At 37.2% G+C, this 25176-nt stretch overlaps 1 protein-coding gene across 1 annotated transcript in view; it reads right to left on the reverse strand.

Moving 5' to 3' along the window:
• The window catches only part of LOC140246193 (serine/threonine-protein kinase TBK1-like), a 44318-nt gene extending 20394 nt beyond the window's left edge, over window positions 1–23924 (reverse strand). The window contains exons 1-7 of the mRNA XM_072325639.1: window positions 23832–23924; window positions 22745–22869; window positions 20697–20837; window positions 15251–15380; window positions 11554–11735; window positions 1110–1267; window positions 210–700 (exon numbers count right to left, since the gene is read on the reverse strand). Of these exons, the coding sequence (XP_072181740.1) occupies window positions 210–700; window positions 1110–1267; window positions 11554–11735; window positions 15251–15380; window positions 20697–20837; window positions 22745–22846 (1204 nt within the window). The 5' untranslated portion in view covers window positions 22847–22869; window positions 23832–23924. The remainder of the gene's footprint in view (window positions 1–209; window positions 701–1109; window positions 1268–11553; window positions 11736–15250; window positions 15381–20696; window positions 20838–22744; window positions 22870–23831) is intronic.
• Between the last annotated feature and the right edge of the window lie 1252 nt (window positions 23925–25176).

The following is a 25176-nucleotide window of genomic DNA, read 5'->3' on the forward strand; positions in this document are numbered from 1 at the left end:
GTTTAGAAATGAAGTTAAGTTCATTTGCCACAGGAGTGACTAACAGAAGCAAATGAGATTACGTTACTAAAACATTAAGTATATCTGCCACAGACTATCACTGTGAGAAGGCTAAAAGCTTTCAGCATGTCAAATTTGACAAGCAGCTGACAGCAAGAGATACAGACAAACACTGCCAGGAGAGAGGTAGGAGCTAGTGGATTACATACGCATGTGGGGCGCCTTGATTCCAGGGAAGGCCTGTGCCCCTATCCTCAGGAGGATTATGGGATTGTCCGGGGTCGTCTCCGGGAGGTCCTCACACTTGAAGCACTTCCTGGGGTCAAAGACAGCCATCTCCCACAGAAGACTCTGTGTGTCCGGCTGAATACCAGTCAAATGTGCAACCTGCTGCTGGAAGTAAGCTGTGTCCTTGCTTGGCGACACGTAAATCTTGTGCAGCTCGCAGGTGTGCGCTATGAAAACGTCAATGACTCGCATCTTCATGACCTTCTGGACTTCATCGAAGAAGCGTTCAAATGACCACATCTTGGACATGTCACATTCCATGGTGTTGGCCAGCAGAGTGGTGACTATGATACGCATCTGGGGGGAGAGATGACACTTTTTGGGCAATTCTTCACTCCAGATGATGGGACCGTTTGGACTCTCTTGAATACCTGAAATCATCCCGCTCTTCTTGGTGGTAGTGATCTTGTGCCTGCAATGAAAAAGTCAGAATTTTCATTTGACTGCTGTAAATGTCATCACATGAAATATTACAAAGTATATTACAGCATTATTGGTGACATATACATTATTCAAGAAAACAATAAGAACTTTTATGACTAAAAAACAACTGTAGAATTAGACGAGCAGCAGTCATCTTGGTTGGTACCGAATGGAGAAATGTATATGAGTATGTCACATTCATAGCTTGATCAGTTATTATTTTTGCATGTCTTTAATTTCGCGAATAGCACCTGACTCGTGAAATTCGCGAAAATAAAAACCTCGCAAAATGTTCGGCGTATACAGTATTAAGTAACTACATACAGAATATATGCTGGCAGTTCATAAATATGAAAGAGATACAATCCAGTGTGAGAATAAGTTCTGGGGATACTAACATCACTTCCCGGTTGCTTCTCCCACCATAGGCTTTGAAGGGTAGAGAACCGGTGGCTGTGTGGTAGAAGGTCACTCCAAGTGACCACAGGTCAGTCTGGGCGGTGAATTGCATCTGGGTTTTCTTTCCAAGGACTGCACGCTCATACAAGTCAGGATGCTGGTGGTGGTATATGGGAAGGAGGTTAAGACAACTGAATGACACTTACAAGTTGTACATCTTGTTACTTTCATTCCATACTTCTTTTAGTATTGCTCAAGAAATTTCTAATAATGGGGATTTTATTTGTTTTCATTTTTTTCCTATAGATGAAACTTCAGGGAATCTCTGTCATAAACATTCAAAAAATAAGCAATTACGACTTCTCTTTTCATATTAAGTACATGGGATGAATGATATTAGTGATGTTATCAGGGTACACAGACACATAAATTCAAGGTGGGAATTTTCAAAAAGGTAAAAATTTTCAGAAAGATCACAGAAATATACAATGTAGGCTTACTGTCAAAGAAACAACAACAAAGAAACAGCAAAACAAACATGTTTTCATCTGGGATGGGGGCTATGCTGAAAATGGAACTTTGATGAAAAGGCCAATAATGGTAAATATTCATACCGTATGTCCCCCAAAAAAAAAATTACAACGGGGCCCTCTGCAATGATATCTTTAAAAATAGTAAATCAATCTAAATACAAACTCAGGGTATGAAACTATAACTCATTGCCAACAGCTTACAGAAAATCCCATTCGATTTGCTTCAGTGGTCAAAGAGAAATGAGGAATTTTGTAGATGATGTCGGGAATCTCTTTCGTCCAAATTCTGTCTATTATTCACACACAAGAGCATTGAATCGCTAAAATTGGAAGAATCAGACTCATGACATGCTTTACAACAATCCACATTTCTCTGTGACCGCTTAACCAAATTGAATGGGGTTTTCTGCAAAATAGAGCTAAGATGTTATATTTTAAGACCCTGAAGTAGCACTTAGACAGGTCGATCATATTGGGTGTTATCAATTCGAAAATCTAATTGTAATTTTTGGGGCGACTTACTGCAGTATGTCCCAAAAAAAATTACAATCAGATTTTTGCAGATTTCTGGATTTTATTGATCAGATTGAAAAACATCATGCTTTTTCATAGGTCATATGACAAATACATTTTTGACATCATAAAACAAAAGTTTGATAGCATTCATTGATAGTAAAACTACCAGGTGTCTGATCCTTTTTTGGACTATAGTCTCTAAAACACACGTTAACACCAATAATTCTAGAATCGTATACACAAAAAACGAGGGAAAAGAAAAAAAAAAAGAAAAAATAGCCGTCAATGGAAACACCAAATATTACCAAAGACCAGACAAAACAAACCAAAGGCGCAAGAACACACACTACAATCTTTAAAGAAAAAAAAAAAAAAAAAACAGAAACAAGAAACAAGAAAATGAGTATGGCCGACCTCTGCGTTGGAAGGATTGTAAGGGTAAAGGTTTACAGTTTACTCAGTATTTCACTCTTTTTGATTGCTTCAAGAAGATGCCAAGTGAATGGAAGCTTTTTTTTTTCCTGCGTCAAAATTATCACCCCTTTATTAAACCCCTGAGTATTATTCCAGATTTTTGCATTGATAACACCCAATATGATTAATTTTTTTAAATGCTACTTCAGGATGTTAAAATATAACATCTTAGCTCTATTTTGCAGAAAACCCCATTCAATTTGGTTAAGCGGTCACAGAAAAATGTGGATTGTTGTAAATCATGTCATGAGTCTGATTCTTCCAATTAAAGCAATTCAATGCTCTTGTGTGTGAATAATAGACAGAATTTGGACGGAAGAGATTCCCGACATCCTCTACAAAATTCCTCATTTCTCTTTGACCACTGAAGCAAATTGAATGGAGTTTTCTGTAAGATGTGGGCAATGAATCATAGTTTCATACCCTGAATTTGTATTTAGATTGATTCACTACTTTTAAAGATATCATTGCGGAGGGCCCCGTTGTAATTTTTGGGGGGACATACTGTATATGTAGTTTTATTTTCTTTTGGCCAATGTGATTTTGGCAGATCACAATGGGGGGGGGGGGGGGGGGGGGAGTTGTTGGAATCATAAGGAAGATGTTTATCAAAGGAGGAAAACTTTTGCAACACTTTTGTATACCAAGATAGAATTCTTCATCTCACATGTATCTATTGATTGGTTTTGATGCTGTAAACTCAGAAAGTGGATATTTTTTATCTTTTTCGATGCTGGAAATTCTCTTGGGGCACATGAAAAATAAAAGACAAATGTGATTTAGAATTATTTTCATCCCTCTTTGACTCTCAATACTGCAGCTTGCTAGGTGGCTATCACACACACAAAAAAAAAATACTTGTAATTGTATTCTAATCATATTAATACAACAAATCTTATTACGGTATACAAATCCTGTCTTTGATTCCATAATATATCATATCATGTCATGTCAAAATCATTCATCATATGTGACCGTGCACCTCAAAACGAACATAAAGTCGCACACACTGATTTTGCGTGAGGACTGAAAATAAGTGAAATGGGTCAACCTAGCCGAACTTGACTTTTTCATATTTTCTGAAAGAGCGGGTCTTCTTCTACATTATTCTAAAATTTGGTATCATAAAACGGGCAGGAAAGTGTGTTTTTTTTTAGCAGTTTATCTCGAACATTTTTGGTAGAATAGTGTGATTAGGTGTGTCTTTAGAGTCCCTTTTTCATTTCTGAAAAACCGTGTCCACACTCTTCACTTTCAACTCTAATATCTTTTGAAAGGATAGTGCTACTGCTTTGAAACTTGGCATTAGTTATGGACAGAATGTGTTAATGAGGCATGCTTAATTTCAGTTTAATCTGATAATCCCTTCATTGTCGTTTCTCTGGTGGTTCACTTCCTGTTTTTTTCCCCATTCATCGCACAGCCAGCACGGTTTGGTAAAGATTAAGCGCTTGAATAGACACTGTACTTCAGAGCCTCTTTTCTCAGTTCACACTTTTCCTGAGTTTGTGCTTTCTTTCCAATATTTAGATAGGTTAGGAGAGTCCATTTGATTTGAGTTATACATCATTTTAAAGCTTAAAGTCTGCTCTTTTAGAATATGGTCTTAACTAAAAATTCATGTCTGGCGACTTTTTGTTTGTTTTGAGGTGCAGGGTCACATATGATGATGACTCTAATTAGCATTCAAAACCATCATTATTATTGTAATTAATACTATGACACTACCATGGTACTATCTGCATTGCATTTATAATCTGATCATCATCATCTCATTGCAATGCCTGGTACAATCAATATTTTCAGAACATTTCTGTTCTAATCTGATGTTGATATTCAGTTTTTTGAACTGGTATGCCCTTTCCAATGGGTACAGACCCCTCTGACTCAAAGGTGACTTGCATCATCTTTGTAGAGCAACTGATTGCACTGACATGTCGTCATGTGAGACGATGTGGTATCTTGCACAAGAAGGCTAAATTACACACCACAACTTCTCTCCTTTCATGAAAGGCAGGTCTAGAATTTCCCACACCATTTCACAACTTACAATTTGAAATGTTGCAACATACCACATGGCATTTTATCAGCATATACTTGAAGTGTAGACAATATCTGAGATACTTTGATCTTACAAACACACTTGCACTCCCTCTGATTTGTTCAATGAGAAATCAAGGCAGTCATGTGATTTCGGGGTTCGAAGGTGTCGTGTGTTGCTGTTCTTGTGTTTTTTAAGTATTTTCTTTTTTTTCCACTGACACCAATATCATGTCCTTGATAATTATTTGTACTGGTGTGAAAGAAAGTCATAACTTATTTCATGTTTAAAAATCAATAACATGACGCTTTGCCTTTCAGCACAAGAACATAATATTGCATCAAAAGAAAGTGGAGAAAGTATCAGAGTCAAGTCAGCTTGAAAACAGATAAAGAAGCATCAAATCAAATCTCATCTATTAAACCATATCAGAATTCTATAGAAAGCAAAATAATGTTACCACAAAAATTTAAATGAATTCTATGGGGGCAATTGGTTGACAAGACTTTTGAGACAACTATTAAAACCACTAGCCTAGTGTAACTATGCCATGAACACACACTGAAATGTACAGTTTATATGGTGGAGGTTGATTAACATCCACAACTTTTCAGAGCAGGATGAGGTTAGTAAACAAAGGATGTTGCTCAATCTTCACATCTTTCCCTGAGAGATGTAACATGTATATATGCAATATGACAATGTTCAATCCTTTTTTTTTTAATTTCACCAGTGCTTTCACTGAATTTTTCATAACCTCATCGCATCCACAGAGAAATATAGCAAGCAACTGACATGGAATCAATACATAAATCATACATTTCTGATGACACACATACACCTGTTCTTCTGTACAAATACCATATGTGCCTGTCTCTTGAAAAAAAAAAAAAAGATAAATAAAGAGGTGCATTGTGCAATACCAATGTAATACAAACATACACGAGACTGCTGAATAATGGTTAATCACTCATCTCCCCTTGCATGCACTCTGTATAACCTTGCACCATTCATCCTGCATTGCACATCCAGTGTTGATAAATATATCCATGATACAATCTTGTTGCGAAAGATATATAAAGCTGGCAAGCTAAGGCCTGTTGAGTCTGTGTCATGAGATACAGCTCTCTGCTTACAAAGGGAGACACTTAATCTTTTTAATAAGGTTGGATGAGATTGAAAAAAAAAGTCCCACTTAGGCAGGAACAAAAAAAAAAAAATTAATGAATAAATAAAGGTCTTTGCATGATGTTGAAACAAAAGAGAATATTTGCCAGACAATTTTCCATGTACACACAATCATATGTACGTGCTATCTTTGTATCCTGTGAGTTTCATACATTGTAGCGTCTGTACAATTCTGAACAATTTTCTGAGCACCTTCAATGCCCCCAAATGAGATTCTTTTTGCATGTTGACTGGGAACGGACAAGTTGGTAATCCACCTGTGTGAAAGCAGTCAAGCGATACGTGTAACCCCTTTCCAAGGTCATATGACATAGAACAATCAAAATATCGATCGGGCACAAGGTATGAATAGAGCAAGCACTAATGGGCTCACAAACTCTTTTGTAATACACAAAAGACGCACCTGAATGGGGTCAGCGAAATCAAATATCTATGAGCTCAGCCGTGATTGTTATGTACATCTTTATATAAGTTTTACAGCAAAAGAAGCGCACACTTCATTGGAGAAAAGGCAAATACTACTGTGATACGCACAGTTTTCATGCAGGAAGAAAGCAGATATTGATAGAGAAACTCTAATCTTTCCACTGAAGCCATTTTTCTGGGCAACATAACATAAATTAATATGAATTCAGGCATTACTGTCTACATTTTAGGAACCTGGTATACCAGGTTCCCAAATCGGTTGATGCTACGAGAACCCAGTATACTAGGTTCCCATAACAGGAAGGTTGAAAGATCTCTTTCCACCTCCCTGCCCATACTGAACGGATGCACTTCCAATGCAAACACAAGATAAATCTGCCACAGGTACTCTTAAAGGTCATTCAAACATAATACGGAGGTCGTCTTTCATTCCACTAGAATGTTTGCTAATTGGTGCAAAAGGTTCACTTCTGAGGCATTGTTAAGTCACTCACATACATACAGACAAACACACACACACACACACACACACACACACACATACAAATAAAACTTGTGGATGCATAGGCATTATATACAGTAGATGCATTGACTCCCATTCCAAGAAGGATAAAAGACCATGCACGTAAGGCTCTTATATTGTACTTGCTCATTCGACAACTCTAGCAATTCATAGAATTTTCATTTACTTCACAGTGAAACCTCTTGTAGACTAAAAATAAAGACTGTGAAGCCATAAGAATCACTTATACACAGGGTGACAGTGGTCATGACAACCTCTTTGAATACTAAGTATATATCATGTAACTTTTCCCTCCCTAATGATTGCAACACGGAGTAACAATACCCTTCATTGTTCAGGAGGTCACCTCTTGAACAATGGACAAATAAACTGGAACAAGACCAGCTACCTTGTCAAACAGAAAAAAAACAAAACTCACACAACCACTTAAAATTCTATTGTATTCAGAGCATGTGACAGTCGCCCTGGAGGTCAATGTACACTGATACACATGTATTATGCACGTCAATACTTGCATGACCCAGCATCATAAGCACTTAAATGTTGCATGGCTGAGTTTTCCAGTAGTCCTGAATGCATTTTATAATAGGACAAATCCACCTTCATATACATGTGGGTTGAGTGAATGCAGCAATATTAGTAGAACACATGAAAGTTTGGGGAAAATCCAACAATCCGTTAAAAAGCTATGAATTTTTAAAGTATCCACGCAATCACTGCTGGATGCGAAGACTACTACACTATATAAGGAAAATAAAAAGAGAATTTCACAAAACCTTTACTTTTTGAATAAAGTGCACATTTCTTCGACTTGTTGCTGACATAGTTAAAAGAAACCTGTACTGACATTTTCTACTTGTCTGATAATTCTAATCTACATTTTTTGATGCCTACAACTGGAAAGAGAGGATTCTAAAACCCAGGATAAGCCTGTAATGATTTTTTGAAAAAAATGAAAACGAGCGAGCCAAGGAACGATCCACACAATTTGGCATACGTCACAGGTGTCAACCTCCGACTTTTGCAAAAGGAACTACACATGTCAATTTCCTGATGAAATCTCACAGGAAGTACTGCAAAAACTGTTATTTAGTAAAATTGCAATATGGAGCTGAAATAAACATGTTAAACAATATTTATCAATGTTTAAAAGGAATCTCTTCAAAAGCTTTTTATTTAGATAAAATTTGTGGGGAATATTCCAGATATGAAAAATGAAATTGGCATCATTGTCCGAACGTGCTGCCCATAGAAAACTGTGTGTAAGTAACGTTGCAGTAACTATGCATTGATGATGAGCGATAATGGTTCGACATCACAGTTCAAACTATCTAACGAAGATGAGGACTGAGTGATTCTTAATATCTAAATCCAAAAAATAGTCAATGGCAGTCACGGTTTACGCCTAGTTAGAAGAAAACGGCACTCAGTACATATAGACTCTAGACTAGAACTAGGCCTAGGACTAGTGAGCAGTCAAGGACCGAGAAGATTCTACTCGCCGCCCCGTCGACAGCTGTACGTGCACAGCGCTAATAATAGGCACAGCGTAAATGTTTAGTATGCAATACATACCCCTGCTGCCAGAACTTGAAGAAAGTCCAGACGAAAGTCCAGACTCCAAGGTCTAGCGTTGCCGCTAGATCTAGGCCCTTGTGCTGCAGGCCCTGTTGTTTCTGTGCTGAATTTTGCAGGTAAGGTATCTGCTTTATGGATTTTCAATGTTTTTGTAGTCGAGATAAATCTCATGGTGGTCGTATTAACACCAAGGGCTAACTTAGATCTAGTTTTAGTAGGACCCATACCTCGGAAGAGTGGCCTGACCACGTAGATACAAACAGTGCCGCCGCTTCGCGATCCAAGCGCTGGTGTAGGCATAGTGCTAGAGTACTTCCGTATCCATATAGATATCTCAAAATTCACTTCACCAAATTGCACCAAAATCACAAGAAATATTTTATGACTCATGTCCACTTGCTCATGCTAATTGGAACCAAATCGCAAGTCGGGAAGCGTAAGTGAAGTTGTCGACTTTCCTGTCATCGCTAAAAACAATCTGCTCTGTAAGACTAAACAAGAGTGATCGCGGCGTAGTAGCCCTACTTGCCTGCGCACGCACAGACTGAAGTTAGCCATCTAATATCCTGAGACAAATCTTTCAAGTAATCGGATGCAAAAAATCAATTTATAAATTATTTGAGCTAAGTTGAATGAAAAATAAAGTTCGTAAATCACACAAATCGCCAAAATCATGACATTTTTTAGTATAGTTCCCGCGTAAATTCCCCGTTCGCATAGTACTAGTCGGCTAACTTCAGTTCTAGATTGTGCATGTTGCGTTTACCAAGATCTCTCGCGAAGAGTGAGGTTTTTTTTAGTGACAACTTGAAAGTCGGCGTCAATATTGATACTTCTCGATTACCGATTTCGTTCAAATATAATACACCATTTTGAAATATGCTTAGAAGTATATCCTGTGATTTTGGTGCAATTTGGTTCAGCGAAATTTGAGACAGCTGCATGGATAGGACAGTACACAAGTGCCGCCTGCTAGCTAAATTGGGCCTAAGCGTCGTCTGCTACTCGGCACGATTTAACGCACGCGTATGCGAGGGCTTGTAATCAGTGATATATTTGGCACCTGTGACATCACGACATCCGGGCTCGTCAGCTCATTAGCATAATTCTCGCCCGAAATTTTCCATTTTCAACATGAAATCACGGACTAAATCGTTACGAAATTTTGATTCTGTTTGCACCGCTGGGTCTTTTAGAATTAAAAGAACAACAAATAAAAAAAATAAAAAACCGGTACAATGCCCTTCTAAGGGTAATATTATTCCCCTGCCTTCTGAAAAAGATACAAAATGTAAGTCGAGTGTTCTCTTGTTATGCCAAAAAGTGAAAATATGTTGAATTTTATTTATACTTTCTTTATAACGTTGTACACTTGTGACATCACAAGCTATAACAGTCTTCTCATCCAGCCGTGACTGAGCAGACACTTCAAATCATAACATTTGAACGGATTGTCTGATTTTCCTCAAACTCTCATTGATGTGTTCTACTAATATTGCTGCATTCACTCAACCCACATGTCTGTGAAGGTAAAGTTGTCCTTTAAGCCCGCTGCACAATATATGACGCACATCTATACAACTGACAAGACTTTGGATCCGAAATGAATCACAATATCCTCAGAATAAACATGCATGTTTATTTCATATCCAAAGTCTGTCAGTCGTATAGTCATGAGAATTAGTTTAGTGTGCGGCGGGCTGAAGATCAACTTGGCTGATTTTGGGTCGATGATGTTTTAATTCTGACAGAATTACCCCTTTTCTACCTGTCCATTAATACTGACAATTCGCAGTTAGTTTTGGTCAACTCCTATAATACTTTGTTTCACATTGGTTTTCTCTCTTGTGCATCCATGAAGCGTGTCAAAGTGAATGCGTGAAAACTAGATGGTACCTTTACATGCAAACCACAAGAGCTTTGATTGTTTGGATTTAATCTGCGAATCCATTCCCTTTGGTAACTGAGAAGTTTTAAATTTAACCGATGTGTTGGCTCAGTGAGTAGAGCGGCTGCCCTCACAATCGGGAGGTCGTGGGTTCAAACCCCGGCACGTCATACCAAAAGACGTTAAAAGATGGGAGTTGCTGCTACCTTGTTTGCCGTTCAACAGTTGAAAAGGTTAGAGCAACGTCGATCTGGCGCTGCTCAGTGGCTGCCGGGCCCACGATCAATTGGGCAAAAAGAATTTCTATTCTTGGACAATAAAATTTGGAGTTTATATCCAAAACAATCATTCATTATTATAACAACCTGATCTCCAGACAGGAGCCTGTCTGGAGATCAGGAGGTCGTAGGTTTGAATCCTGCTCAAGTACGCCCATGATTTCTTTTATGGCTACTACTATGACATAAAAGCAGTTTGGAATAGTAATGGATGTCTGGTAAAGCTAGTACAAATTGCCAATCATCTTCTCTAGGTGTGAGTTTGATTTGTGGAAAAAAAACACAGACTTTCATACCAGAGTAACAAACCTGACGACATGTTGATCTATAATCACACCCTTTTTTTTCTGAGCTTGCATAGCACTGTTAGCAGTCAAAATTTGGTGCCTCAGTATAAACTGAAGGTCACCAATGGATTGAAACTCTGGCCTGGAGTCAAGAAGACTGGACAGATCAAACTTAGCACTACATAAACAGCATTCATTAGCTCCTACACTTTTAATAAGTTTTTGATTTTTAAGCGATTTTTTTTTTTTACCCTCCGCCAAGGCAGGAGATTAGGTTTTCATTGGTGTTGGTTTGCCTGTCTATTTTCAAAATAACCCAAAAAGTTGTGAATGCATTTGATTTAAACTTGCTGGAAAAGTTGATAATGACACAAGGAACAAATGATTAACTTTTGGTAGTGATCAAGGAATTTTTATGGATTTTTGAAGGAATTTTTAATCTTTTTGCAGACAGGGTTAGTGAACTGAGCAAACATGCTATAAACGTGTGCTCTGCTCAGGAAAGGCGCCACATAGCTGGAAACTGATACACAAACAAAAGGATTCTATATATCGGGAAATAAGGCAATTATGGGTGGAAATGAGCTGCTTGCTGGAGGTCTGTGCTCTCCCAGTGCTTTTCTCATTCTTATTTTATCTACACAAAAACGACACAATATTCATACATAAAGGCTTTTGTCATCATCATATAAAAGAGAGTGATAAACTTACCAAATATTCTTCGGTGCCATACAGAGACATGAAAGCCTCGCCATCATCCAGTTCACGGGCCGCTCCGAAATCAGCCAGCTTGAAAGTTGTGACTCCGTCATCTCCTCGAACCATCATAATATTCCCAGGCTTGATGTCGCGATGTATGATTCCCTTATCTCTTAGATGTTTCATTCCAGCCGCTACATTATAAACACAAATACAAAAATAGATGGAAAAGCCGCTTAGTAACTTTGAATACTTTTTCATATTAAAGTAGATAGATCTACAGCTGTACATTCACTATCATTAACAGCAACAAAAGTGGAAGTGAAGTTAAACAGTGAAATCTATAAATGTTACCATCAGCCACAAAACCATTAAAAGTCATATATACACAGATCCTAAAGTGAAGAACCAAAGTATGGGATATAAGTTGTGAAAGTGAAGAATGAATAGAGCTCTTTAAATACAAGAAAAAAAAAATTCAACACATGAGAATACAGAATGACTTTATTTTCCAGACAGAGCCAAATGAACATAATATTTTTCCACACCATAATAACTGATGTATGAAATGTCAAAAAGATGAGAAGCGAATCAACCAAAGATGGTATTAGTGCTGATTAATACACTTACATGGAGAAGGTAAAAACATAGCATCGCTTGAATTTTGTTAGGATTGTTTTAGTCATTAGGCGTTAACATTTGTTCTTATTTCCGCTATGATTTCAGATTCCCATTCTCCATCCAAACCTCAACATTTTGAGTTGCTACATATTTTTGACTGAGAAAGAATCAACTTTAATAGCCAAATGCTTTATTTGATCCCATCAAATTCCTTTACTCAACCTTAATGACTGATCATGTAAAGGTATTTAGAGCTCTAAGGTGTTATTCTTATGAATAGTCCAACTGTTGGGAGGAAATTTAATAGAAAATCTAAAGCTCTGACAAAACATGAAATAGATCATCACAGCATGATGCAGCAATATGCTCTCTACAAGCCCTTAAAGTCCTTACCGTCCTTACCGTGACTTTTGGCATACTCACTTGACCTCACGTGGCAAGACAAGGTATAAAGGAGAACAGCGCTTTCAAGTATATTAATGAGTTTGATAGATCAATGTCCGATGTATTGTCTCCATTCAATTTTTGGATGAATCAAGAACAGTCACAATTTCACAATGAAATCCTTGTTCAAATGTCAACATTCCTTCAAGACAATGGCAAGAGTTTCCAGTCTCTTTCTGTGAGATATGATGATAACTTTCAAGGTTCTTGCTTCACATATCTATATTTGCACACCTCTTTCCAGTGTTCCACTGCAGCCAGTTTTTTTATGCCGGATCCCATCGACCATCAACACAAAGGATGAAGAGGAACTTTGCCGAATTCATCCTGCCACTGATGCTGTCACTCCTGCTGAAGTATCACTTCCGATACAGCCTCCTCCACGAGATGCGGTTGCCATGGACACCGGGCCGTTCCCTGGCAGTTTAAAGCCCTAGGGACCAAGATGGGCTCGCCAGTACATAACTCACAGGCCCTCTGATGTCTTTATTAACGCTTCAGAAACAAGCTTGTATTGTGCCCACCAAGCTAACATGGTATACCAATATCAGCTATTATTTCTGCAGTAAAAGCTGATCTTTTGGGGGAAATCAGCTACTTTTCTTCTTGCATTGGCAAGTCGCACATGCCAACAAAGTCACTGCACAAAACCGAGTGGCAACATGTCACTGAAATATCATGCTCATTTGACTAATGAAATTTGGAGGTGTTGTTTTTTTTTTCCAAATTTCTTCAAAAAAGGACTATATAGAGTGTCATATTGTATTTACAAACATGACAGCAAACTATGTGTATTTATTGATTTGATGTTTCCCCTTCTCTTTGTGTACACTAACAAGTGCAAGTACTTGTCAACTTTAGACTCAGGGTTGGGGGGGGGGGGGATATGGTAGAGATATACTCTTCAATATGTAATCAGGCTTTATGAGGAATATAAGCCATGGTGAGACTTCAGGGTTTATTTGAAAGGTTAAAGAATATGCAAAAACAGTGTAACAAATGCAAGCATGAATATAGAAAAGAAAATAGAGGGTCTATGAAAATTGTATATCATTAAAAATATATATATATATATATTAGGTAATTATTCACAATCACCATTCTAGCAGCATTCCCATAAAGGCATACTGCATGTCACTTCTGTTAGGAGGTGATGATACACACACACACCACACAAGCACAGAACATCTGTAATATGCACAAGTGAATGAAAATTGTTTTGTTTCTATCCTGGGCGGTTTCCAATATCAAGCAATGAAAGAGTTGTCAATGACAAAAACAGGGGGAGGGGAGTATTTTTGCTCAAAATACAAAAACTGTGATTACACTGTACTGAATAAAAGTAAAGCCCAATTTTTTTTTTTTTTTGTGCGTGAGTTGCCACCAAAGCTGTGACTGAGCTTGAAGTATCTTTTCTATATGAGGCAATGGTTATTTCAGTGTGATAGGGAGCAAGAGCTTTGTTGAAATAACTTTGCTAGGAAAACTACATTACAAAGTTCAACCTTAGTCATGATATTCCAAAACTGATTTATCCAAGAACACATATAGATGTAGCAGTGTCTCTCAGGATGTATGATATGGAAATTCATAGACATTTAAGTGAAATGCTTTCACACTGCCTCTTTAAATTCTTCATGAGGACTACATGGGTATTGACTCTGATACAATGAGTGCATGAATGGATGTTTCAAGAATGAAAAATTAAGGCCAGTTTGTGCATTTGCACGAAGTGTGAAAACAAGTTTATGTGTGCATGCATGTGTGTGTGTGTGTGTGTGTAAGCTTCATATCCGTTCATATCTTACTTGAGTGAACAAACTCATTATGAACATCAACAATAGCAATGTGATGGTGTCGATATCAAAGTTAAGTCACAAACAAAGTAATAGAACAAAACTGCAGCAACAACCTGAACAAAGTTTTCTAAAATCCGGCATAACCTTTTTCCCCATAAATAATGTTAAAAAATAATAACTTTGATGGATGCTGCTAAGTCATTCTATTTACAGAAAATGTAGCTAGTACTTCATTTCAACAGTATTAGTCTTAAAAATAAAACAAACCAAACTTTCTAAGCTCAAATATACTAGTGCATATAACATGACAGTTTGTCCATTTTTTTTTTTTTTTTTTTGAAAGAGCAGTATTATTTCATGGTTTTTGTCTCGAAAACTTTCAAAAACCTTTATGACAAACTGTATGTCATAATTCAGTTTGTTAAGATTTCCCTATGGCAAAGATGCCAAGTTCAAAAAACTTTTATGAGTGAGATTTTCATGACTCGGCGTTTCGGCGCTCGCGCGCATGCGCGCGCGAATGAGGAGGGTGTCACCCCTCCCAAGGTAGGGAGCTTTTTTGAATTATGAGCTCTTAATGATGCGATCTGGTGCATACTTAAGTGACTATCTTTTACTAATTATGAAAGACAAAAGGAAAATATACCTTCAAATTGCAACTATCACTTGAATCCTTTGAGCTATGTTCCTTATTTTTAGCACAAATTGCAGAATTCACCCGATGCGTGAGAAAAATGGGTGCCCTGCGTGAGATCGTGAGACAGGCCCTAAATGCTTGAGTCTCACGCAGAATGCGTGAGACTTGGTAGCTCTGCTATGGAGAGGAAGTCTGATATTTTACTTACACACATCGCGAAGGACATCAAGAAAGTATTTTTCTTCAAGGCCAAATTGATTATCAGGGAGCTCCAAGTGAGAGTAGAGACTTCCTCCTGTACACAGCTCCATAATGATAACGGGCTGCTTAGAAATTTGCTGCAGAGAAAAGAAGGATTTATTGATATACTAACAGTTACGAGGTGCACAGAATATAAATTAAAACAATCATGGCAAATTAACGCTCCCATTATTTACTGCATGGTTGAATTTACTGTTCTTCCTTCACATCATAGCTTGTATGCAAACGATTTAATACTGTATATGCCACATATATTAAGCAAGTCTAATTTTTCACGCATCAGGATTTCCTGACAATTTCGCGAGTGGTTAAACTCATGATCGTGGAGTTCAGTATCATAACACATCTTGTTCAACATGTATGCATGCACATCACATTCATGCATTTAAGGATCAGAGAACTTATCATTTTTGCAGATTCTTAAATTCAAAAATAGCACCTCATTCACTATATTGGTGAAGATAAAAACCCTGTGAAATATATGGTGCATACATATGTACATGAAGATCCCCCATCTCCTCTATTTGGTTGTGAAAGAGAGGGAGAGAGAGAGACAGAGCATAGTGACTTTAATGGGGTTAATATCCACTAGCTGTCTATCTTCTGCAATACTCACAACACTTTAAAATAAGTTCCCCTGTAAACTTGAAATAAAAAAATCAAACTACCTGTTCTATGCTGTACATCTAAGTTTGCTAACGGTACTCTATAAGTTTCTGCCACACTGTGTTCAGAGCATCAATGGATCATCTTGATCTTTCCTTTTGCAGCATGCATTGCTCTGCATAGTGCTAGTCTGAATATATGAGTACACAACAAAATAAGAAGCACTTCAACTGCAGCACAGAGTTGACTAGGACGCCTTCGAATTCTCGTGCAATCACTATATATTCCACACAAGTATTGCCTTCATTTGCATTCAGATAAAGTTCAATGATCTTAACTACTGACCACATGGATTGACCTTAAATTCCCTTAGTTTAGCACTAATCATTGCATCACTGTATTTCCAATCTTATTTCTATCTACAGAGCATCATATTACTATTGGACATTGAAAGCTGAAGTTATGGCTGGAAGATGACTTTCTAGCCACAGATTAATGACCTTAAACCCTTAACTGAGACAGATATTGTGCGGCACATCTATACCTCATCTACCATGCTTTAACCCGATGAGGACGGCTGATTTTGCTACAACATGTATTTCTCATAGACACATGCCAGAGTGTACTCGGGACTCATCCTCAACGGGTTAATAGACAGACTACAAAGACAATCCATAAAATGGTTACTGTTGAATGGTATTGATGGATCTGCAGCATACAGGCAGACATACATGGAAAAAAAATCAGTCATGCATTATGTCAGTTATAGAACAAAGTTCTACCCAAATCATTAGTCCATTTCATAACAAGTTTATGAATAAGAAAAACAAAAGCAAAAACACTGAAAGCATCAAATATCCTGAAGTAAAAACCACTGAAACTGTTGTTGTATATCTACAGATCTATATAATGGCATTGAAGGGGAAAAAAAAGAGCCACAAAATACAAATTGCAATGTGTACGTGTACAATTTAAATTGTCTCAAAAAAACAAACAAAAAAAAAACAGACAATAAAACCTGTAATAAGGATTCTCCAAATATGAAACTGGCTTTAATATTCTAACTGGGGGGGGGGAGGGGGGGGTCAAATTGACCCCCCCCCTCGCCGTTTCGCACCACGATTCCGCAACGCACGAAGATTTTGCCGCGTCGTTTCATGACTTTTTTCATTGAAGTCTGCCGCATATTTTGAGACCAAATTTGCGACGTCCGGGTACACCGTTCTGAAGTTATGCAATGTTTTGCATATGCATGTCAACCCGAAAACCGCTCGAATTCATGATTTCGTGTGCAAATCCAATGCAAACTGTGTTTTTTGTTTAATTGATATAAATTAGATTATTTCAACTTTTAACCATTGAAATAAATCAATTCTAATGTAGATAAGCTTGAAAAAGTGCCTCCAACAAATTTTGGCCAAAAAAAAAATAGAAAACAAAAGATCGAAAAAACAGCAAAATACATAAGAAATTAACAAAACAATAAAAAACAAAAGAAAATGATTTTGATTGCGCTATTTTTGTACAAGAAATTTGTTTGATGTGTCTTGAGGAACTCTGACACAAAAATGTAATAATCCTTCAGTCTTTTTGATGGAGTTATAGGTGAAAATATGATTTCATGCGTTAATTTGCATAATTAATTTATTAAAAAATATGAAATCAATATTTTTCTATTGTATGACCATGTAATCTTGTAGTTGACATCCGGCTCTATGTTCAGGCAAAATTTTGCGGCGATCGCATGATCGGCGGGGGGGGGGGGGGGGGTCAAATTGACCCCCCCCCCCCCCTTCAGTAAAAACTTGGTCTCAAATAGCCCAGTTAGAATAGGGTTAAAATGGAGGGGAATTCCCTTTTCAATTTAAAAAAAAAAATACAAGAGTACTTCCTCCTTTCCTTAAATAACCTGTACATGCATTCATACTTTGTACCAACAACAATTTAAAGCTTGCTTTCATTCTATTTTTAACTTGGAAATTTGAGCATTTTTAATGAACCAGTTTTGACGGCATATTATTCACACAATTTGTAATAACACAACCCTTAAAGAAATAATAGCTGATATAGTTACAGTATTCATCGCATAATCGGGCCAGGTTGGGAGCAGCAAACACGGCCCCTTTAAGCGAGGTGCCCGATTTCGCGATGAGCACTCACCATACACTAACGGCATACGACATGTACAATGTACATGTAGTGCACACACACACACACACACACACACACACACATGCATACTGACGTACTGTACATGTACATGAATACACAACCACGCTACCCCTCGGCGCGACCCGACCCTCCAGCTCTCCCTGCACATGGCTTTGCTTATAATATGTAGGGGAGAAGAATGTTCGCGAAAGCATGTGTTTCGCAATGGCATGAATACTTTCGGCGCTTTCGTGGCTATGCATGTACGTGTACTGGATGGACGGAGGTCAAAACACACCAGTCCGAAGCTTGCTTTGTAAGTTCGATGTAAACGACAACTGATAGGGAATCTTTGAAATATTGTTGTGGTATTTCGGTAGATTTTTTTGTGTAAAATATCAACAAAATCAAAGATCGCTTTAAGAAAAATTGTCCCGTTTATCAGAGGTCCCCGCCCGATTATCCAGTGAAAATAACATGCATTGGAAATGTTTCTGTGAAGCGTATGTCATTTAAACGAGGTTCCCGATTATCAGATGCCCGATTATGCGATGAATACTGTACTACTCATCAGTGGTTGGATACTTCACTTGAATATCTTATTTTGTTTTGTTTTGACTTGTTTGTTTGTTTGTTTGTTTGTTTTTCTGGTGCATCCTCTTGAGCATCCTATCCTTTTGGTGCATCCTATCTGATCCTATCAAGCAGGTCACAGTTAGGAAATAAAGTCTCCTACTGATAAATCTGTAAATGACTAAATTATGTTTTCATACATTGCATGAAGTGATGACACTTTCCTCTTCAATAGGAAAACTTAAATGCCTCAGTGTAATGTATTGATTTTAAATTAAAAAAAATAAGAAAATGTTACATGCAGTAGGGTGGAATAAGAATTTACAATGTATCTCCAACATTCTGTTACAAATCAAATCATTCTACATACAACACTTCACAATGTTAGTACACTTTTAAAGGAACCACTGGCCAACAAAAACAGATTGAACAGGATGGGTAGATGTCAGTGATATGTGGCAAATAGGTTCCCTTATCACTTTTCTGCTCAACAGCTGCTTCCCATTATGCATGTTTTCCATCCTCAAGCTTTTACCCATTTTGGCTTCAAATAGTAATTTGTTAATCTGGCTGACACTACCACTGTCCATAGCAGGGAATAATATTTCCTGGTATTGCATAACAAGTTTGGGAGTTTACTGCTGTACAAAATTTCACTTGCACAGCAATTCTATTATATGGAGTTGCATGTCATTCAAAATATATGTCTACTGACTAAAATTACTTTTCAGTTTCAGAAAAAAAGGAAATTATTCCCTGCACTAGCATGAAATGCTATATTTGCTACACTGCCACATTACATAGGCCTACAGATTTATGCTAGCTTTAAAGTCACACTGTCATTTCAATACAAAGGTCGAGTAGCTACTAAAGGATTAAAGGCATTTTATTACAAACTCTACCCAAAACCATGTAGTATGCCACATCCTGGATCCTATTAGGATGGTAAATACATCATGCATTGGATTTCCTCATTATAAGTAGCCAGAGTCCCCCTCATCATGAATAACATGGTGAATCACACAGTGCTATGATATTAACCCACGAGTCTTGTACAGAATAAATGGCAGTACAAAGTCCTTTACAATATATATTTAAAGTACCGGTACTTAAACTAGTTGAGCACTACACATACTATGACAGACCTATTTCTGGCCTGTATCTATATTGGTTAAGGATGATACTTGGGGGGACACAGTATAGAAACCATCTCAATTACACTGCACCAAATTACAACAGTTATACCATTCAGATATAGCAAACCATAAAAACATATGTAGATCACAGTACTACTTTCAGTTTCAATCATTTAAACACTCAAGCCCACACAAAAAAAAAACCATCGTACATATAGGATCCTCAGATCCCACACAAAGACCATAAGAAATGATATACATCGGCAGTGTAACATTTGTACGTGGTTAATGATAATAAAGTTGTCTTTAATGTGTAAACTTCCTGAAACATTATGTTGTTTGGTAAAAATGACTGCACTGCATCTTTGTTGATAATTTCAAAGAAAGAAAACAACTCTATTCATGCACATACACACAACTACATGAATACATACAAATATGTGAAAAAGTACTGTATTTAAGATGTTATTTCTGTGAGGGTTTACTGTATATGCCAAATATTTCATGAAGTTTTTATTTTTGCAAATTTCGCAAGTCAGGTGCTATTTACGAATTTAAAATCCCATGAAAATATTAACTCTGATCCCGACACGAATGTGAAACTGCAAATTCACCCACTCGCTATATAGTCAGGATGTCCCAATTCATTGAAAAAAACAAAAAAACAATCTGACTCACCATCACCATTAAAGATACAGAATATACAGCACTTAATTTTCTGTGAATTTTGTGAATTACTGCTGGACCGAAAATGCAGCAACACGTAAAAATGTCACCATGTGCTAGGGTAATAGTGCACTTATGATAGCCTCGGTATCAATTTACAGTAAGAGTTATTTTCTTATGGCAGAAGACAGTGAGGAATATATTTTCTTCACCTTCCACAGATGGCTTGCAACAATAAAACAAAATCATGTTCAGACTTACATCATCCTCAATGCCATGCAGGTGGATGATATTCTTGTGGTTCAGTTTGAGGAGGACTTCAAACTCCCTCCTCTGTACATCATGGGGTCTCATATAACTCATGTGATTGAACATCTTGACTGCTACCACATCCCCTGTTTTCTGTTGTAGGAAAGAATGGGGGAAACACAGAATCAGCTAGGGATGTCTCATAGCATACTTTAAAGTACAGTATGTCCCCCCCCCCCCCAAAAAAAAAAAAAACAACAACAACAACAACAACAACAACAACAACAACAACAACAACAACAACAACACAACAACAACAACAACAACAAAACAATAGGATTTCCGCATTGATAACTTTCAAAATGATAATCTGAATGCTATTTCAGCCTGGGTATGAAACTATAACTTATTACCTACATCTTGCAGGAAACCCCATTCAATTTGTTAATAAGTTACAGTTTCATACCTTGAAATTACATTTTAATTGATTCACTATTTTTTAAGTTATCATTGCAGAAAGTCCTATTGTAACCTTTTTTTGGGGGGTGGGGACATATGGTACACATAAGGCATTTTAAGACTTTAACTGGCATGAATCATTTTCTTCTTTAGCTACAGTACATGCACGTGACAGGAAATACATTATAGCTCACTCAATCTAGAATGATTTCTCACCCAGTCTAGAATGTTCTAGGAAGTGCTAACATATTTGGCTGAGTGAGGCACTGTCCCTGTAGCCCAATGTGATTGGTAGTTATTTTTGGCATGCACATCTAACATCCAGGATTCCTGGAACAGTCTTGGACTTGCTAGAATATTCAAGTGTGTAGCCCCAGGTTGGAGAAAATTACAGAATGTACCAGAAAGGGGTGAATGGATATAAAAGCAGGAGAAATTCTGCAGTAGGCAGAGTACCTATTAAACACCACTGCTCTGAGAGTTATGTCACTTCTGGCTCTGAAGCAACTTGTTATAGTCAGTCCTGTGTTACCTGCTGACCTGTTATGTTTGTGGAGATAAGGCCTGGGAGACATTTTGCCTGCAGAGAAGTAATTTGCCTACATTGGAGATAGACTCCATATTTTAATGCCAATGGATATTGCTACGGCAAAGCTGTGACGGGCTGGGTTCCTAGCTGGACATTATAAAGTGTTCATTCAACGCATCGACTGGACGTGGTCGTCATAACGTTGGATTATGCACATTTCGCTGTGGACCTATACCCTGGATCTATAACGTGGATTATTGCAACCATTGCCTCTGGATTTACGTCGGAGGAATCATTCATCGGTGCATCAAGGATCATTTATCTGTGCATCGAACATCGTATTTGGACCTTTCCAGAGGATTACATGGACCTTGTGATTTAAGATTTGGCTGTAATACGTTTAAGTGATTTCATTACCGATTTATAATTGTTTTTATTGATCATTATCGTACTGATGTGAAAACCGATTACGGGTCTGTACCCGCAATATCACTGTTAATAAACCGCCTGAACATTAGTTGATTGTTTCTTTTGTGCAATCATTCTCAGAGTGATTTTGGTCGTAACATGAGTAAAGTAGTAGCAGAAAAATGGAAACAGTTTTGGCAGTCCCACTTGTAACATTAGTAGTAATAGCTCTCTAGTAGGGGTAGTAGTAGTAGTAGTAGTAGTAGTATAGCTAGTAGTAGTAGTACTAGTAGAAGTAGTAGCAATGGCAGTAGCAGTAGTAGAAGTACACTGTAGTAGTAGTAGTCGTACATGTAGAAGTAGTAGTAGTAGTAGTAGTAGTTAGTAGTAGTAGTATAGCTAGTAGTAGTAGTGCTAGTAGAAGTAGTAGCAATGGCAGCTAGTAGCAGTAGTAGAAGTACATTGTAGTAGTAGTAGTACATGTAGTAGTAGTAGTAGTAGTTGTAGTTGTTGTTTTTGTTGTTTTTCTTGTTGTTGTTGTTGTAGTACACTTATTAACTACACTAGTAGTAGTTGTAGCAGTGAATACTCAAACAGTAGAATGAATAGCAGTGAAGAGTGGGAGAAGTTGTAAGTGGTGTGCAGAGTGATACGCTCATCCTACCTTGTGTCTCCCCATGTAGACAGAACTTGTGGCACCTGTTCCTAGGACATCCTTAAGATACCAGATGTATGTCTTCGTACTGCGGATACTTTGGCCTGACATGGTGCAAGGCAGGCTGGCTTTACCTGCAGAGAAAATATTCGAATAAATAATTTCATGCGTCCATCCTGCTTCTTTTTTTTTTATTGTTCCAAATTCAACATTTTACAAGTAAATCATAAACATAACAATAAACTGAAAGTATGAATTGTCGAATAGATTAAAGAATAAATACAGATATGTATCTACATGTGAAATATGAGGCATCTACATAGAAGCATTGCTTATATGGCATAAATATGATACCCATAAGTTGATTTAAAGTAAATTCTTACTTGAAATTTACAGTTGAAAAGATTGACAAATTACGAAGGGGGAAAATGTATACCAGGTACATAAAAGAATAAACCATAAAAAAGATAAATGAATGTCCGTTACATTAAACTACAAAAGAGCAGCGTCATCTGTCACATAACAAGCTATTTTCCCTAATCAGGCTTACCAAGCAACATCAATTTATAATGACAAATTCATCAATCAATTTCATAAATTAATTGCAGTGATATGTTGGATTCACCTATGAGTCTAACAATGACATGGCCATACAGGCATGGAGGATAGTGAATTTCTTTTGAAAATTTCAAATTACATATGTAATATATATAATGTATTGCATGAAGATTTCCAAAGAAAACATGTAAAGGTTGGCATAATGCCTACAACTTTCATTTTTAGAAATTGCACATGGAAATTCCCAAGTTACACTTTTATGTTTCTCCAATGACAGGATACACCATTTCTCAATACCAGACAAAATAGTAATGAAATATCTTTCTCCAAACAAGTTTCTGATGCAACTGCTGGTCCTTGGTCTCATGAGTACTTTGGCTTTGCCTCTTAATTTCACTTCTTTATTCATGCAATTCATTCTGTAAGACCTGGATTTTCCCTTACTAATTTTTGATGAAATAGTAAAATCAGAAAACACAGAAAACACAAATATGAATCATTCTAAATTTAAACAATTACACATAAAAATTGATTTTACCTTTGCAGTAACTTGGTGACCTTGGCCAGATATATGTCACGGCCACCTCTTCTACGTCTTAATAACTGTGGCTGTTCAGTGATCAGCTTACTTCTCACCTTAGGACAGTGGGGGAAAAGGATCTTATTTTACTGCCGGGGATTGCTTTTTTTACTAATAGTTTATTAGAACAATTCTTTTGATGCTATCGAAACTATAGCCAAGAATATCATGTCCAAAAACGATTGGTGATAGTGATTCTATGCAATTTGATATCACTTTTTACAAGTAGGATGCTAAAGAACTGAATTTATGGCTCAACCACTGATTTTACTCAAATGTGAAGCATTCAATTTTCTAATACCATGTTAGTCACTGTTAGCGTCGGGAAAGTATACTGATCACTGGACAACCACAGAAAAAAGACTAGATCATTTCATGATCATTATCATGTGGTATGATGGTACGACAGGGGCCACCGCATGCCCCTTGGCTAAACGTAGCAGTCATCCATCCTGGTAAAACAACAGCTGTCAGCTCTGCGGGAAGAAACAGAAAGATAGAGAATGAAATAAATCACTATAAATTATGCACGTTAATAATTTGAACAAAGACATCATTACAGAGTCACAATATATGGATCTGCATGGCCCTTTCACATTCAAATATTGACCTTCACTCCTCTACCTACCAGAAATTCAAGCAATTAGGTTTAGAAAAACTGGGGTGGTATTCTGTAAGGGCGATCCTTATTTTGATCCCAGGAGCATGCCCAGGACAGAAAATAGGATACCCTTAGGACAGGCAAAATCGGTATTCTGTATTCTGTAAACATGTCCTATATGCCTATCCTAGGACAGTCATTTATGAATAATGAATATTAATGAGAAAAGACAGGACACGCCCAACGCAGTATCTATAAGCCAATCATCTGGCTAATTTTACACAATGCGCGCCCAAGATCTACATTGCTCAAACATGCGCTTCACGCAGCTCTACATACAGTGCGAGGAGTTATAGATGTATTACTTGTTAGTCTAATTTTAAAAATATAATCTTAATTATCAAGGCTTTAGCAGGCACTTAGCACACCATAATAAATGTAGGCCTTACGAGTTCCAATAATTTGCATTTAAAGATTTTGCAAAAATTTGCTCAAATTTTGAACTTTTGGGGATGTTTGGGATAAGTAAACTGGGATATCACTGTCAAACTTCTCCCTTAATTCAAAGTTATGATAAAATATCTAAGATTTTCTTAAATATTTCCTTTAAATCTCACAGATGCATACAAACACACACACACTCACATCATTCTACGATCGATATGCTTGTAATAATATTTTCTTGCCTATAGGCCTAGTTAC

Source organism: Diadema setosum, chromosome 2 (assembly GCF_964275005.1).
Source record: "Diadema setosum chromosome 2, eeDiaSeto1, whole genome shotgun sequence".
Lineage (NCBI taxonomy): Eukaryota > Metazoa > Echinodermata > Echinoidea > Diadematoida > Diadematidae > Diadema > Diadema setosum.